General features: G+C 36.7%; 1 protein-coding gene across 1 annotated transcript; it reads left to right on the top strand.

Annotated features, from left to right (window-relative positions):
* Window positions 1–5,643: 5,643 nt before the first annotated feature.
* LOC130247023 (transmembrane protein 42) lies at window positions 5,644–11,168 on the top strand. Its single transcript, XM_056480203.1, has 3 exons — window positions 5,644–5,883; window positions 8,375–8,521; window positions 10,382–11,168. The coding sequence occupies exons 1-3, from the start codon at window positions 5,707–5,709 to the stop codon at window positions 10,520–10,522; spliced, it is 465 nt and encodes a 154-aa protein (XP_056336178.1). The 5' UTR covers window positions 5,644–5,706; the 3' UTR covers window positions 10,523–11,168.
* The last annotated feature ends 5,704 nt before the right edge of the window (window positions 11,169–16,872 follow it).

Below are 16,872 nucleotides of genomic sequence, written 5' to 3'. Positions count from 1 at the left end.
TGACTTTACCCTGACTTGCTGCTTGTTTTGTGTGACATTAAAGTTTTGTACACAAGGTAGCTTCACATATTTGGATGGAAACAGCTACTTTCAGCAGCAATAATCAACAAAAAACGCGAGTTTCGGTCAGGTCATCGGCATTGTTTACTTTCCGTAATCCAATATGGCGGACTGACGGCATTGCGTGACGGAAACAGCTAAATAAACACGACTAAACTAACGGCTTTAAATCTATTCGCTTGCTCGAGGCTTCTTGACTTAGTAAACTATTTACCTGACAATGACCTGTTGGAAAAATGCGGTTTAAAAGCTGAAATCCTCATCGCTCTTCTACCCCGTCCATTAGCGCGGTAAAGAAACGCGTCCGCGAAACACCCAATCGATGCGAGTCGTGCTGAGAAATGGAGATACTGATGGATCTGTGCTGTGTTTACCAAATCTACAGCTTCAGGTTTCACTACAGGAGGCCTGAGATGGATCTGCGACACAGCAAACACTCTGCAGATCAATATATGAGCACGCACAAGTCGAGTCAAGCTCAGGTCAGATGCTAAACACAGTAAAGTCAGGCTGCGTGATTAATCAAGAGCACTATATTGAATCTTCATCGTGGATTTGGAGACACAGAATACAACAAACCTTTTTTCATGCATCATGCAGTGTGGAGCACTTTACTAGCAAAATGCAAAAAATACATATTTCAAGGGATAGCTCACCCAAAATGCTTAAATAAATTTTACTGGGAAAGTTAATTGTTTGCTTGGCAACACGGTGGCTCAGTGGTTAGCACTGTGACCTCACAGCAAGAAGGTCGCTGGTTTGAGTCCTGGCTGGGCCAGTTCGTTTCTGTGTGGAGTTTGCATGTTCTCCCATGTTGGTGTGGGTTTCCTCCAGGTGCTCTGGTTTCCCCCACAGTCCAAACACATGCGCTTAAGGGGAATTGATTAACTAAATTGGCTGTAGTGTGTGTGTGTGTGTGTGTGTGTGTGTGTGTGTATAGGTGTTCCCTACTGGGTTGCAGCTGGAAGGGCATCCGCTGTGTAAAACATATGCTGGATAAGTTGGCGGGTGATTCCACTGTGGTGACCCCTGATGAATAAAGGGACTAAGCTGAAGGAAAATGAATGAATTGTTTGCCGTTTTTAAAGTAAAATTAAATTTTACTTTTAATTTTTCACCCGAAAATGAAAATTCTGTCATTTACTCAACCGTTTCAAACCTTTATGAGTTTCTTAAACTGAAGAAGGTGTTTCGAAAAATGGTGAAAACCTGTAACCATTGACCTCTATAGTATTAGTTTTTTCTACCATGGAAGTCAATGGTTACAGGTTTTCAACTTTCTTTGAAATATTGTTTAACAGAATAAAGAACATACAAAGGTTTGAAGAACTGTAATTCTATTTTTTAATTATCCCTAAAATGATCAAAACAAATGTTTAATAGTTTTAAAAGGAAGTAAATTGTCAGTAAATATTCTATTGTAAACTTGAGATTTTACAGTATGTTTATAGTATGAAAGTAAAGAAATGAAGACAGCCATGAATAGTAGTGTTTTTAGTAATTTCGCACTTGCAATGTATAAAATAAAATAAATATATACATTTTTCTTAAATACTTTTTTATTACAATAGTTACAAAAGTTGGATGGTTTATTAGTATTGTAATGTCACAGTTGAAATGAAATAAATGTGAGTATTCATTATTATTATTATGATAATTTCAGAATCAGAAAGAGCTTTATCGCCAGGTATGTTCACAAATACGAGGAATTTGTTTTGGTGACAGAGCTTTACAGTGCAACAGGATAACAGAGACAGGACAAAAAACAGATCATAAATATATATATATTTTTTTTAAATATATATTTTATTTATATTATTTTTTTTATTTATATAAATTTATATTATTTTATAGTCATACCAACAAACAACAAAGCAAACCTGATTTTGAATATTATGTAGGATATTTATATCCAGTTTTTAGCAGTTTGAAATTATGCAAGTGCATTCATACAGTGTCCTGCAGCAGTTTGAGCTCATAAGAGGCAGATCCTGCATTGCAGTGTGAAGATGATGAGGATGAGCTGCGATGTACAGTATGTGAAAGAGCTGCAGCAGAGGTGTGTTTCTGTGCATCTATCTATCTATCTATCTATCTATCTATCTATCTATCTATCTATCTATCTATCTATCTATCTATCTATCTATCTATCTATCTATCTATCTATCTATCTATCTATCTATCTATCTATCTATCTATTTCCCTGCTGAAAAATCCAGCTTGAACCAGCCTAGGCTGGTTTTAGCTGGTTGACCAGTCTGGTTTTAGAGGGGTTTTGACCATTTCCAGGCTGGTTTCCAGCCATTTCCAGCCTGGTCTTAGCTGCTCAGGCTGGAAAATGGTTTAAACTGGACATAGATAGTTTTGGCTGGGCTCCCAGCCTGGCTAGGGTGGTCAAGCTGGTTTAATCTGATCATCACTCAGGCTAACCATCTAAGACCAGGCTGGAAATGGCTGAAAACCAGCCTGGAAACGGCCAAAACCCCTGTAAAACCAGGCTGGTCGACCAGCTAAAACCAGCCAACCAGCCTGTTTTTTTCAGTAGGGTCTGTCTGTCTATCTACTGTATCTATCTATCTATCTATCTATCTATCTATCTATCTATCTATCTATCTATCTATCTGTCTATCTGTCTGTCTGTCTGTCTGTCTGTCTGTCTGTCTGTCTGTCTGTCTGTCTGTCTGTCTGTCTGTCTGTCTGTCTGTCTGTCTGTCTGTCTGTGTCTATCTATCTTAGTAATGACCTCCTCATGTTCTTCAGGTGAATCCTCCTCAATTATCCTGCAGTTGGGGCAGAATCAGTGACCGCTGACCAGCTTTAATGGCTTCAGTCTGTTGTTCCTTCACAGAAACATGATCTTCTTCTCATCCTCTGGACTTTGTTCAGTTTCTCCAGCCGTTCGTTCTCGACTGTGCTAATGAGCGAATATTAGTCTCAAGACGTATGATCTCTGCAGTTATGAAAACACACAGCTCAGTCTGACACCAGAAGTTCTGCAGGACTTTTCACAGATGGAGCTTTTTCATTGAGGTGTAGTTGCTTTTATATTCACATATTCAGACTTTCTCCTTAATAATATAATTTCAGAAATGTATGCCAAATAGGGAAGTCATATTATCAGCCAATGAATATCAAAGTACAGTGTTCACAGTCAGTTAAATGGTGCTAATGTTGTGTTGAAGACATCCCTGTATGCAGTTTTAGACTGAATATTCAAAGTAGAGCAGTAAACAATATAGGGAGCACGTCTAAAGTGTTAATGAATGTTGCGAATATAAAACCAACTTTACCTCATTAGCTTTGTCTAACTCAACAACTTGCTCTTTTCATTTGCAATATACTCTCTTTTTTTGACAGATAAAAACATGACTGGGGATATGAAGAGGAACAGAAGTTTGCACTTCCTAATGGTACCAAACTATTGACAAACATGATAAACTGGTCCACAGAAACAAACCACTGACATTTAAGGAACTTTGAGGAAACATTTATTCAGTTACAGTGGTGTAGCGTCCTCTACTGGACAAATTAATACATTACACCACTAATAAACCTGTAAAATTATAAATGACACACACTTACCTTAAATTTGATTCATAATGCCCTTATTGTAGAAAAAGTCATCGCTGTGTGGTTTGTACACATTGACTTCATTCATTTTCCTTCGGCTTAGTCCCTTTATTCCCTTCCAGCTGCAACCCATTACTGGAAAACATCCATACACTCTCACATTCACACACACACTCATACACTACGGCCAATTTAGTTAATCAATTCCCCTATAGCGCATGTGTTTGGACTGTGGGGGAAACCGGAGCACCCGGAGGAAACCCACGCCAACACGGAGAGAACATGCAAACGCCACACAGAAACGCCAACTGGCCCAGCTGAGGCTCGAACCAGCAACCTTCTTGCTGTTAGGCTACCTACTGCACCACTGTGCCACCCCTGAAATGGTTTTAAGTGGAAAATAAATTAACAGATAAAGATCTGATTAATCCAAATAAGCATTATTAAAAAAACAAACAAACTAATCAAAAAATGTGAGTAGTAAGATAAAAATAAATAATTAAATGAAAAATCTAAATAAAACTGTAAAATAAATAAATAAAAGCACTGTTAAAAATAAAATACAAATGAACACATGAATGAAAAGCCTTAATAAAAAACTAAAAAGGCATAAAGGTAACGCACAGACAATGACTAAAACCTAAACTCAATGCAAATAAACATTACAAAAAACAACCAGACTACCCAAATAAATGTAAATATAAAATATTATATAAAAATAACATAAAAGTGAATGAAAAACTAAATAAAACAATTTAAACAGTAAAGATCCAATGAATGCAAAACGAATCAAAGTATAAGATAAAAATAAATAACTAAATGGAAAATCTAAATAAAAATATTTAAGAAAAACGCACATCAAATAACTAAAACTTAAACATTTATTAATTTTCCTTCAGCTTAGTCCCTTTATTCATCAGGGGTCACCACAGCGGAATGCACCGCCAACTATTCCAGCACATGTTCCACACAGTGGATGCCCTTCCAGCTGCAGCCCAGTACTGGGAAACACCCATACACTCTCACATTCACACACACTCATACACTACGGCCAATTTAGTTCATCAGTTCCCCTATAGCGCATGTGTTTGGACTGTGGGGGAAACCGAAGCACCCGGAGGAAACCCACGCCAACACGGGGAGAACACGGGGAGAAACGCCAACTGGCCCAGCCAGGACTCGAACCAGTGACCCTCTTGCTGTGAGGCAACAGTGCTAACCACTGAGCCACCGTGTCACCCAAAAAATATACATATTTTTATTTTTTTTTATTTTTTCAGGATACGAAATAAAATGGCCAAAACTTAAATTGAAAACCTAAAAATAAAAATTACATTAAAAATAATAAATAATATAAGAATGTACACAATATGATAGAAAACAGGTAAAATCTCCATCTGTAATGTAAGAAAACACCATCACTTTAATGGGTCTATGAAACCCTTAAAATGAAAAGCTGACCTTCCTTCTCTTATTAAAGTCTCATTTCACAGCGTAATGTTTGAAATCGTGTTCTTGAAATGGCGTTTAAGGGGAATCATCATGATCATCCCTGAAAGGTCATGAGAGAGGAGGATCAGCTCATTAGCACTGAATCTGTCCTGCAGTCACAAAGAATCAACACGTGCTGCAATTATTTCAGAAAAATACAGTAAAATGTGAAATATTACTTTGAAAATTATTAAAATTATTTATTACTTTTTTAATGAATGAAGAAGTGGATTTCGGAGATAGAAAATATGTGGGATTTATATATATTGTACTATATGAAACGTCTCAACGATTTATCTAATATATAACATATACGTTCATGGCAATAACATAGCATTATTTCTCACCTATCTCTGTGTATAACCATGTTACATGACAGAATTAAATATAAAAGGTGTTTATTACTATAGTAAAAAATAACACTCACAACACTCGAACGCGTCATGGACTCCAGTTCCCAGAATGCTCCGGGGCGGCGCTCGCTTCCGCTACTGCCGCCGCTGCTGCTGATGCTGATGCTGATGCTGCTGGTCTGGGTTGTTGTCACTGCAGTACCGCTGGAGGTGTGATGGGTCATCTGAAGTCATGTTTCCCGGTGTCCTGTACGCGCTGCTGGCCGGTTTTCTCGGTGCCGTTGCTTCCTCGTCCGCCAAACTGTCACTGGGCACCGACTATCTGAAGGGCGTGTGTGAGACGGGCATGCGCACGTGGGGCGAGCAGAGAAAATTCACGCAACATAGTGACACGAGCGCGTGCGACTGGGTGAGTGACAGAAATAATAAAACACCACAAACACCCTTAATGATGCTACTGTTAATAATGCTTGTCGATAACTCTGAAAATACTGATGATGATGATGCGTGACACTCAGGCGCGCATGACCTTCAGTGCGCGTGCACGTGCCGTCACAGTGTTTAAGGTGTGTTTTTATGAAAATATTAAAAATCCCGCAAGAATAGTGTCATATATTATGTAGACTTATGTACTTGTGTTATCTGAAATGTTTGGAAGAATGTTCAAATTAAGAGAAATAATCAAGTTTAACTAGTGATGCGGAGCGTGTGTGGTGTGTTCATGCTAATGACGTCACACATCCGCGAAGTTTTAGGCTGCGTCCGAAATTGCTTACTTCCTTACTATATAGTATATTAAAAACAGCTTGCGTGCTGAGTAGTACATCTGAATTCATAGGCAGCGTCAGAAATCGCGTACTTCAATACTTTATAGTACATTAAAGTCCCCAAGAAATCAAAAGAAACCATATTGATTTTGTGAGTTTTGTGCGAGTTTAGTTTTGTGGTGAACAATTTATCTGTGCATGTCATTAAAAACAAATAGTTTACCCGTCTAATCTTTAATTGAAATCTGAAAATGCACTTCCTGTTTGTTTTCAGTTAAATTATCAGACTACGTGATTTTGAGCTAATGAGCGTGGCTAACATACTCAACCAGTTTTGACAACAAACAGAAATGGTGAGCAGGAGGAGTCTGTTAGGTTGTAATAACTCTTCTGAAACCCCTTTCACCATCATTCTGAATAAAATGTCTACTTTACTACATTAATTCAGCGCGCGGTAGAAAAAACAAGCCACGGCCACTGATTTCTCAATTAATATTTCGTTTTTCTAGGAACTGTGTCACATCACGAAAAAAATAGCGATCGCAGCTTCCGGTTCATTGGGACTTTAAAAACAGAATGCGAGCCGAGTAGTATGTTCGAATTTATAGGCTGCATTCGAAATCACACACTTCCATAAATATTATGGTAGTATAAATATGTAAATATAATAGTAGTATGTCTCAATTTTACGGTGGCCGAGAGAGCTTAACGTGCTGCAATTCAAGAAAACACATGCAATCACAAAAACACCAGCAAATTAAGAAACGATCCTCATCAGTTTGACAGCACATGTGCTGCAAATTCTCACAACAGACAACTGAAGAGACGCGCTGCATTTGGTCACAACACAAACAACATTAATAGCGTTTCAATTAATCATCAATTAGGCTAATCATTTACTGAAGACAACTAAATTGTGTAATCAGGATATTAAAGGTGCAGTTTGTACGTTTGACACCCAGTGGTTGAACTAGGTATTACATTCCTGGATCAAAACAAATGCAAGCGCAGGTTGCCAGATTGATGAGCGAGACTGACTTAAGTCGTGTTCTAGCAACAGTATGCGATGGAGGGAATATTTTCCAAATTAAAAGGAGTTTTTTTTTCTAACCAACATCTCGATTTGATTTGGACATGGAGCTGCTGCAAATACAAGCATCAGATGTGCGTCTAATATAAAGATATATGTATTTATTCTATTTTTCTTTTTTTTTCTATTATCTACCGATCATTTGATGCGCTTTGCTCCACTCTCTGTATTATGCTGCCTGACTGCCTGTCTAAGACGCACATCTGATGCTTGTATTTGCAGCAGCTCCACGTCCACAGCTTCACGCATTGGGTTAAATTAGGCTTTCCAGTCTCCGTGTTCAGTCCTTCACTTCCACTGTATCTGTTCAGCTGAGGGAACGGAACCAACCCCTTGACATCAGACACAGCGATATTCCAAGATGCCGGCTCCCTAGGTCTAAAAGCTATAGCAAAACATGCCGTTTTCTGCTAAATGCTTACATTAATCGAGGATATATTTCAGTTAAAGCTGAAATCAATTTACAAAATAATGTACACATGACTGAGTGCTTCATTTCCCCTTTAAGATCGCCACAGCCACCCCCATTGATAGCCTTTAACAGTAAGGGCAGTTGTTTGTGCGTTTGGGTGGGTTTTGGACAGCTTTTGCACTGGAATCTGTCAACTACATCTGTCAACACGGTCCCTCGGTCATGTAGTAACTTAAAATTCAAATCTAGTACATACTAGAGTAGCAGGTGATTTTGGACACAGCCATGAAGTCTGTGTGAAGCAGTCATTTGTTATGTGGGTGTAGCTCTTTTTTAAGCATAATCCCCTTATAACTAACTAACGATAAGGTAAACGGTCAAATTTAAAGCAATCGCTCGCTTTTTTAACGTCTAATCATTCGCATGCTCAAACTCTAGTGTGACCTCGGCTGTAGTTTGATACAAGGGAATGATCTGCAAAGGAAAGCCCCGCCCCCTTTCATTCAGAAGTGCATCAGCATACTGAAATAAGTGTCAGCAACTCCTGCTTCACGCGGGCTTCAATATTAAAGTGCAGTTTCGTGAATATTGCGGTGTAATAACAGCTGCGTGTGTGTGTGTGTGTGTTCAGCTGCACATCCCTCTGCGTCTGCTGTGCGGCGGGCTGCTGTTCACCTGTAACGCCGTCATGTGGACGTTTCTGGCCAAAGCGCTGCGGAGCTCGTGTTCGTCCGCTCGCACCACTGTGACCACCACCGCATCCAACCTCATCTCCTCCGTGAGTAGCAGCACTCCATCCACACGCTTTCACTCTGCTAGAGCTGAAAACATGTCCACTCACACTCGACATGTATACATTATTCAAACGTGAAAATAGTAGGACGATTTCGTGATGATCTGGTTTATATAACGAATGTAAAATATTATCTTAAAGTATAATTCTTAATCAAATTTCCTCAGAGCATATATTTGACATTTATTTTTATTTGTTTTAGTATGCCCCAAATTTTAGTATGTAAAATGTTTCCGCATATCAAAAAGTTTGTGTTTATGCAAGTGAGATGCTAATCGACAAAAGAAGGCACCAATAATGGTCCAAACACCACACCGATCAAGCAATACGACTGTTTATTGCTGGTACACACAGCTGATATCAATTATCACAATAATTGTCAATAATCATAAATAATACTCATCAATATCATTAATCAAAATACGACAAAACTGCATAAAAGGCTTAAAATGCGAAATAAAGATGAGTAATAATGATTACATCAATAAAAGACAGGTAATGAAACCCCAAGCAATTTGATAGAAGTATATACAACCTCAGAGACGTGCCATCAGTTTCCTCTTCAAAGACTGGCGAGCCTGTTGCAGTCACTTTGGAAAACCAACATGTGTGTCTGAGAATGGCAGGCGATGTGCACTTGTCCCACTGCTGACCTTCCGATGTTTCAGCAAGAAACCTTCACTTTTATAGTCAAAATCTGGGTGCTGGCCAAAGGTCGGCCTATTAGGTAAGAGGGTAGTTGATTAGGCCCACCTTCTCTCTCTGCTAGGTGCACATTATTTCTGAATGCAAAGCACACATTTGAGGTTTGTAGTGTCAGCATGACTATCATAGAGTCAATATGCTACCTCCTGAAATCTGGAGAGAGTTATGGTCATGCTTGAGGGTCAAAATTTTATCTCCTGAAATTTGGAGAAAGGTGTGAAGTTGACCTTCTCTGTTCATTTGGTTGCTTGTTGAGCGCATCAGGAGGAAAAACAAAAAAATATCCCATTTCTTACAATATTATTTACCTTATTTACAATATTATTTACCTCTGTGTACGACTGGGCGCAGCCATTTGAATCTTTTTGGCTTGAGACTTCCAGGTCTCGTTCACTTCCATTCATTTTTAGACGGTAAAACAGCTCGTCTCGCTGCTTAATGTTGCAAACGGATTTTTCCCTATTATATTATGGTTTTTCTCTTCTTTTTCATTCTTTTATAACACATTTTATCAGTTTTTTTGCTTTTTTTATTTATATTTTTTTACCATTTTTATTATTTGTTTTTATTTCTCTTATACTTGTTTCTTTTATTCCTGTTTATGTAAAGCACTTTGAATTGCCACTGTGTGTGAAATGTACTATATAAATAAACTTGCCTTCCCTTATATTATCCAATTTTGTCTGGATAGTCATGCAAACACTTGTTTGTAGAGCCAGTAGTTTGACTGTTTTCTGCCGTTATTCCTAGTCATTTCTCCCATAGGCGACTGAATCGGAAGTTCTAAAACAATCGCAAGAACATATATATATATATATATACAGTTGAAGTGAGAATTATTAGCCCCACATTTCTAATCACATTTCTAATCATAATAGTTTTAATAACTCATCTCTAATAACTGATTTATTTTCTCTTTGTCATGATGACAGTAAATAATATTAGACTAGATATTCTTCAAGACACTAGTATTCAGCTTAATGTGACATTTAAAGGCTTAACTAGGTTAATTAGGGTAACTAGGCAGGTTAGGGTAATTAGGCAAGTTATTGTATAACGATGGTTTGTTCTGTAGACTATCGAAAACAAATATAGCTTAAAGAGGCTAAAAGTGTGTGTGTGTGTGTGTGTGTCTTTCAGGCGTTTCTGGGTCAGCTGATCTTCGGAGAGACTCACGTGGCTCTGTGGTGGGTGGGAATCTCTCTGACGCTCTCTGGACTCCTGGTGCTTCATCACACGTCACCACACCTCACACAGACACACACGCACAAGAGGGAATGAGTGACACGCGCACACATCTAATGAGGGTCCAACTGATCTAAGACCTGACACTGAATTCACTTCCTTTTCTTTCATTGCACAGAGAACACTAAGAGTTTGACTTGTTTTAAAGGATATACTGTCATGCCAAAGATCCACCATATATGAAATAATGACCTACAGAATTATTTATATTTATTATTCAGTATTAAAAATTGCACATTACAGACTCATTATATATATATTAAAATATTAATGATGATTTAACATGAAAATATAAACTAGAGATTCTTCTAAAATATGAAATCATTCATTTATATTTCATGTTCAAATATTAAAGATACATGAAAAAAATCTACAAAGTCGTCGCTGTTGGATGAATCTCAGATTGAACATGTCCGGCTCATATTTAGACTCAAGATATGAAATAAAGGCTTTGATTACAAGATAAATAAGAAAGAAAAATAATGGCAAAAATAAAGCGCAGAACAATTTTGCTGACAAGATGATGTGACAGCATTATTTATGACAACACATTACAATAAACATTTATTAGTTAGCATGAGCTAATAATGAGCATTGTATATATGAGCAGTATCACACGAGCAGCAGTACGATGTGGCTGTATATCGGAAATTGAAAACAGAAATTGTGGAAGAAAATAATAACTCTGACTTCAACTGTATATATATATATATATATATATATATATATATATATATATATATATATAGAGAGAGAGAGAGAGAGAGAGAGAGAATATATATTTACCCTATTTATGAATGTTCACAGTACATTAACTAGTATTAACAGATAATTGTTTAGATTTTAATAATGCAGTATTACATGTTAAAATTAACATGCACTATTAAAATTAAAACGTGAAAGCTTATTGTAATGTGTTCTAATATTTAATGCAAAAACAAAATAAATATGAGCTGGCGATTGTTCTTGAAACAACTTGAGATTTATCTAGATTTTTAATTAAATAAGCTTTTTTTTTTTCTTTTCTGAAAAAGTTGAAAAACTCATTTCACATCTATATTTAAAATGACATTTTTCCGGCCACATCTTCCGGACCCTCGAGTCTGATTGCTGACTGGTGTTTAACGTCTCAGCAACATCACTTCCTGCTTCAGTCCTCCAGCACTGTGAGCTCTGCGTGTGGCGGCAGACCTGCAATAATGACAGCAAACCTTCAAGCACGGACATTCTGGAAGAGCAGTTACGGTTTATGCCACAGATCCTTATGCATGCAGACGTCCAATGATGATGTAACTTCCTGTAGCCGAACGAATGAACACCAATGAAACCGGTCCTTCAGCCCTGAATCTGATGCATTTAGAACATGAGACAGAGGACTGGGGAACGACTAACAATACAGAGCATTAGTGCCGTCCATGTATTTAATACTTTTGGTTCCAGGAGTACTTTTTAATTCATTTTTTTAATTTGAGATTTAGGGCAAAATATAGATTTAAACATGAACTGCTAGCATATGAATTTAACTGCAGGAAAGAACTACAAACTGTAAACTGTGCTTTATTAATATACATTATAGTGGTGGAAAACTACAGTATTTAGTCATTTGTTTATATTACTACAGTGGTTGTGTTACCATAGCAACTGTAGCATCACCACAACAGATCATCAATTAATGTAGTTGCTGTGTTACCATAGCAACTGAACAATCGCCACAACAGATCCATTACTGTAGTTGCTGTGTTACCATAGCAACTGTAGAATCACCACAACAGACCAATTACTGTAGTTGCTGTTACCATGAGCAAGTGAACAATCGCCACAACAGATCCATTACTGTAGTTGCTATGTTACCATAGCAACTGAACAATCACCACAGCAGATCCATTACTGTAGTTACTGTGTTACCATAGCAACTGAACAATCGCCACAACATATCCATCACTGTAGTGGCTGTGTTACCATAGCAACTGTAGAATAACCACAAAAGATCAATTACTGCAGTTTCTGTGTTACCATAGCAACTGAACAATCGCCACAACAGATCCATTACTGTAGTTGCTGTGTTACCATAGCAACTGAACAATCACCACAACAGATCCATTACTGTAGTTGCTGTTACCATAGCAACTGAACAATCGCCACAACAGATCCATTACTGTAGTTGCTGTTACCATAGCAACTGTAGAATCACCACACTAGACCAATTAGTGTAGTTGCTGTTACCATAGCAAGTGAACAATCGCCACAACAGATCCATTACTGTAGTTGCTGTTTTACCATAGTAACTGAACAATCGCCACAACAGATCCATTACTGTAGTTGCTGTGTTACCATAGCAACTGTAGAATCACCACAACAGACCAATTACTGTAGTTGCTGTGTTACCATAGCAACTGAACAATCACCACAACAGATCCATTACTGTAGTTACTGTGTTACCAAAGCAACTGAACAATCGCCACAACATATCCATAACTGTAGTGGCTGTGTTACCATAGCAACTGTAGAATCACCACAACAGATCAATTACTGCAGTTGCTGTGTTACCATAGCAACTGAACAATCGCCACAACAGATCCATTACTGTAGTTGCTGTGTTACCATAGCAACTGAACAATCGCCACAACAGATCCATTACTGTAGTTGCTGTTACCATAGCAACTGTAGAATCACCACACTAGACCAATTAGTGTAGTTGCTGTGTTGCCATAGCAACTGTAGAAACAACACAACAGATCAATTACTGCAGTTGCTTTGTTACCATAGCAACCGTAGAATCACCACAACAGTCCAGTTAGTGTAGTTGCTGTGTTACAATAGCAACTGTAGAATCACCACCAAACATGCTGGCTTGTCATAACCCAATGTTGGGTTCTTTTTCTCGGTTTAAATCACACTTTTTAACCCAATGTTCTGGTTAGTCTATATTTGACCCAAAATTGGGTTAAAACAACCCCCAATTTTTCCCAAGTGTGTGTACTATAAACTACTACAGTATTTCTGTTTTTCATTTCGTTCATGTGGATCTTTCAGGATGAAAGCCGTTTATGCTCATGATTATCAGGGCTGAAGGATGAGGTTTCAGGTCTTTACTTCCTGTGAAATCTTCTAGTTCTTCCTGTGCTCGACCAAGAGACTCGTAGAGCAGCTAATATTGTTAATATGGATACAATAATCATAGAGAGAATGCATATCACGTGTCTGTTCATCATGCAAAACACCAAACGCTTCCTGAGTCCGACAGAATGTGAGGATGTGAAGTCCCTGGCAATGTGACGCCATTCACTTCTGTGTTTATATATGTAGAAGATATATATATATATATATATATATATAAACTTCATGTGCTGTCTGAGGAGTTATTAGCTTCATTCATTACAGGACTGGAGAGATTGTCTAATTGGGGATGCATTATTTACTCAATTAAAAGAAATGTTCCTTAATAATTGTACAAATGCTTGTAGATGAATAATTCGTTCAAACTAAATCAAGACCAAAGTGACCAAACAAAGACACTCATTTTGAGTTTTAATAATAGCATCTGTTACTGAACTTAAAAAATGTAATTGTAACTTGGAACAGTTAAATTGGCTTAACTTAATTTTTATAATTCAAGGCAACAGGTTCACTCACATTTTCAAAAGTAAAATGGAGTAAAATTGATTTTTACAGTGTGTCCAGTGTGCTATTAGTGTTGCTGCAATATTAATGATTAAAATCTGAATTATTTGCCTTATATGTGGGCATTCCTGCTGTTATTATTAACTAAAACTCTTATATTTGGCATTAAATACTGTATTATTGTGGACCAAATGTGTAAATATTAGGGGTGTAACTACACAGAAATCACAGCTTTACAGTAAAACAGGGGCCAAATTATATATAAAAAGCCTTTTCATTTTATTATTATTATTATTAAATAGTATTTTACTGAACAAATCAATTAAATTATACTGATATGAAAACAATAGTCAATTCTGTAAACTATTACTGTAATGTTAAAGTATGCAATTAATTAATTTAAAAAATAATAATGAATAATACAAATAAAAATAATTATAAATATATCAATAAAATACTTAAAATAATTTGTGATGTTTTTTTTTCTTCATGATAAATATTATCATTATCAAATCATAACATTAAGTTGTGATTTATTTATTAGATTAAAAATAATTCAAAATAATTCATAATTCAATCCAAGCATATATGAACACGTGCACTTTTACACTCAAATTGTGGCTCTGATTCTGATTTATTTATTTCATAATAATTATAATGGCATTACAGTGTTTTCTCAATTCTGTAAACTATCTCTGTAATATAAAAGTGTAAAATTGATTGACTTTAAAACTAATAATGAATAAAATAATATTTTTTTCTTCTTGATAAATGTTATTATTTATTATAATATTGTTTATTAATTCCAAATTATAACATGAAATCGCAATTTATCAGATACCAAAAATATGAAAAAAAGATGCAAAATATACTAAATCTAATTATATATGAACACATGCACCGTTACACCCCTAATAAATATAATGCATTATAAATGTGTCAGGCATTTCAGATTCATATGATGATGATGATGATGAAAAGAAATGAGCAAAATAACTCCATCATCTGTTAATCATAATATTAATACTGATCATCTTTATTGATGTAGCAGCACATGTTGTGTGTGTGTCACTGTATAAATCACAGGCTGCATTTATAGATGTGTAAATAATGTATTTATTGCTCTGTAAACAGACGATACTACAGTAGTGATTCATTAAACTGATGAAAAAAGTCTGTTTGTGGCTCTTTCTTCCATCAATAAATGTTCACAGTAAAATCAACAATAAGACACCGACATACGAGAGGAGAAAAACAATAGAAAGAGAGATTTATTAAAGCTTTCAAAGAGAAAGCAAACCCCAAACCCCCGAGACTGCATTTAGAGCTGATATATTTCAAACACTCATAACAATAATGCACAGAGTAAACAGAAAGGCTAATAAATGTGCAAAGACGATTTAAAGGAGACCTATTATGCATTATTTAGGAGAAAAACTGATGTCTCGAGAGCGTGTGTGTGTAGTTTGAGCTGAAAATAGCACACAGAGAATGTTCTCTAACTCTCTGAACTGACCCTTTCAGGCTTTGAACCTAATTGTGTGGTGTTTTGGTGACTGTCGCTTTAAATGCAAATGAGATTGTGGTCTTTTCAGAAGAGGGCGGAGCTACAAATGCCTGTTTTTCAGCATAGTGGCAGATTCAAAACTGATGTCCTATGCTAATGAGGGAGAGATGGTCACTAGTGGGCGGGGCTTTCCCCCTCTGATGACATCATACAAAGGGAGAATGTCAATCAAAGTGTTTCTGCAGACTGTTTTAATCAAGTCTGATTATAACAAACACAATTAATACATGTTTACCATTAGAAGCTGGATATATTCACACACTGCTGACACACAAAGTGATTCTTGCATAATAGGTCCCTTTTAAAGCGCTCGACGTCAGGCCTGTGATGATGAAAACCGAACTGTAGAGAAATACTGATGCACAAACACATGCATGCGTTGCATTCGAGTGATTGAGTTTCAGTTTGGAGCAGCAGAAACAGGCCTGAGGGTGAAGTAAGACACAAACACACACCAGATGATCTGAGCTCCATGTGAAATGCAATAAACACTGATGTCCGGCATTCCTGCTGCGTTGACTAACATTACAGTCATCAAAATGAATCACGCTTTACAATAAGTTAATGCGTTTACTAAGAATGAACAATATTTGTGCAGAATTTATTAATGCATTATCAGAAATCCAAAGTTATTGCACTAATGAGAACTAACAATGAATGATTGCATGTTCATCAACTAACATTATTAATCATTACTGTAATTCATGTATGGTTTGTTTGTTGACGCTAGTAAATACATTAACCCAATAAAGTCATATTTCACACCAAAAATCAACTGAAAAAAAGAAAAATAATGAATGATTTAGTTTGTTTGAATTCATTTTAGTTTTATAATTACAATAAACAAACAGAAAAGCTACGTGCACTGACTTTTGGATGATTCATCTAATTTATTTCTGCTTCCAGCTCCAGCTACTCATTTAAAATGAGCTGAATCAACACAATCCTCTGTTTTTTTTTGGACAACTTAATTGTTTTATGTTCATTCATTCATTTTCCTTCAGCTTAGTCCCTTTATTTATCAGAGGTCACCACAGTGGAATGAACCGACAACTATTCCAACATGTTTTACACAGCGGATGCCCTTCCAGCTGCAACCCAGTACTGGGAAACACCCGTACACACTCATTCTTACACACACACTACGGCCAATTTAGTTCATCAATTCCCCTATAGCTCATGTGTTTGGACTGTGGGG

Source organism: Danio aesculapii, chromosome 19 (genome assembly GCF_903798145.1).
Source record: "Danio aesculapii chromosome 19, fDanAes4.1, whole genome shotgun sequence".
Classification (NCBI taxonomy): domain Eukaryota; kingdom Metazoa; phylum Chordata; class Actinopteri; order Cypriniformes; family Danionidae; genus Danio; species Danio aesculapii.
Note: the sequence above shows the minus strand (reverse complement) of the source record. Positions and strands in the feature narration are given on the sequence as shown.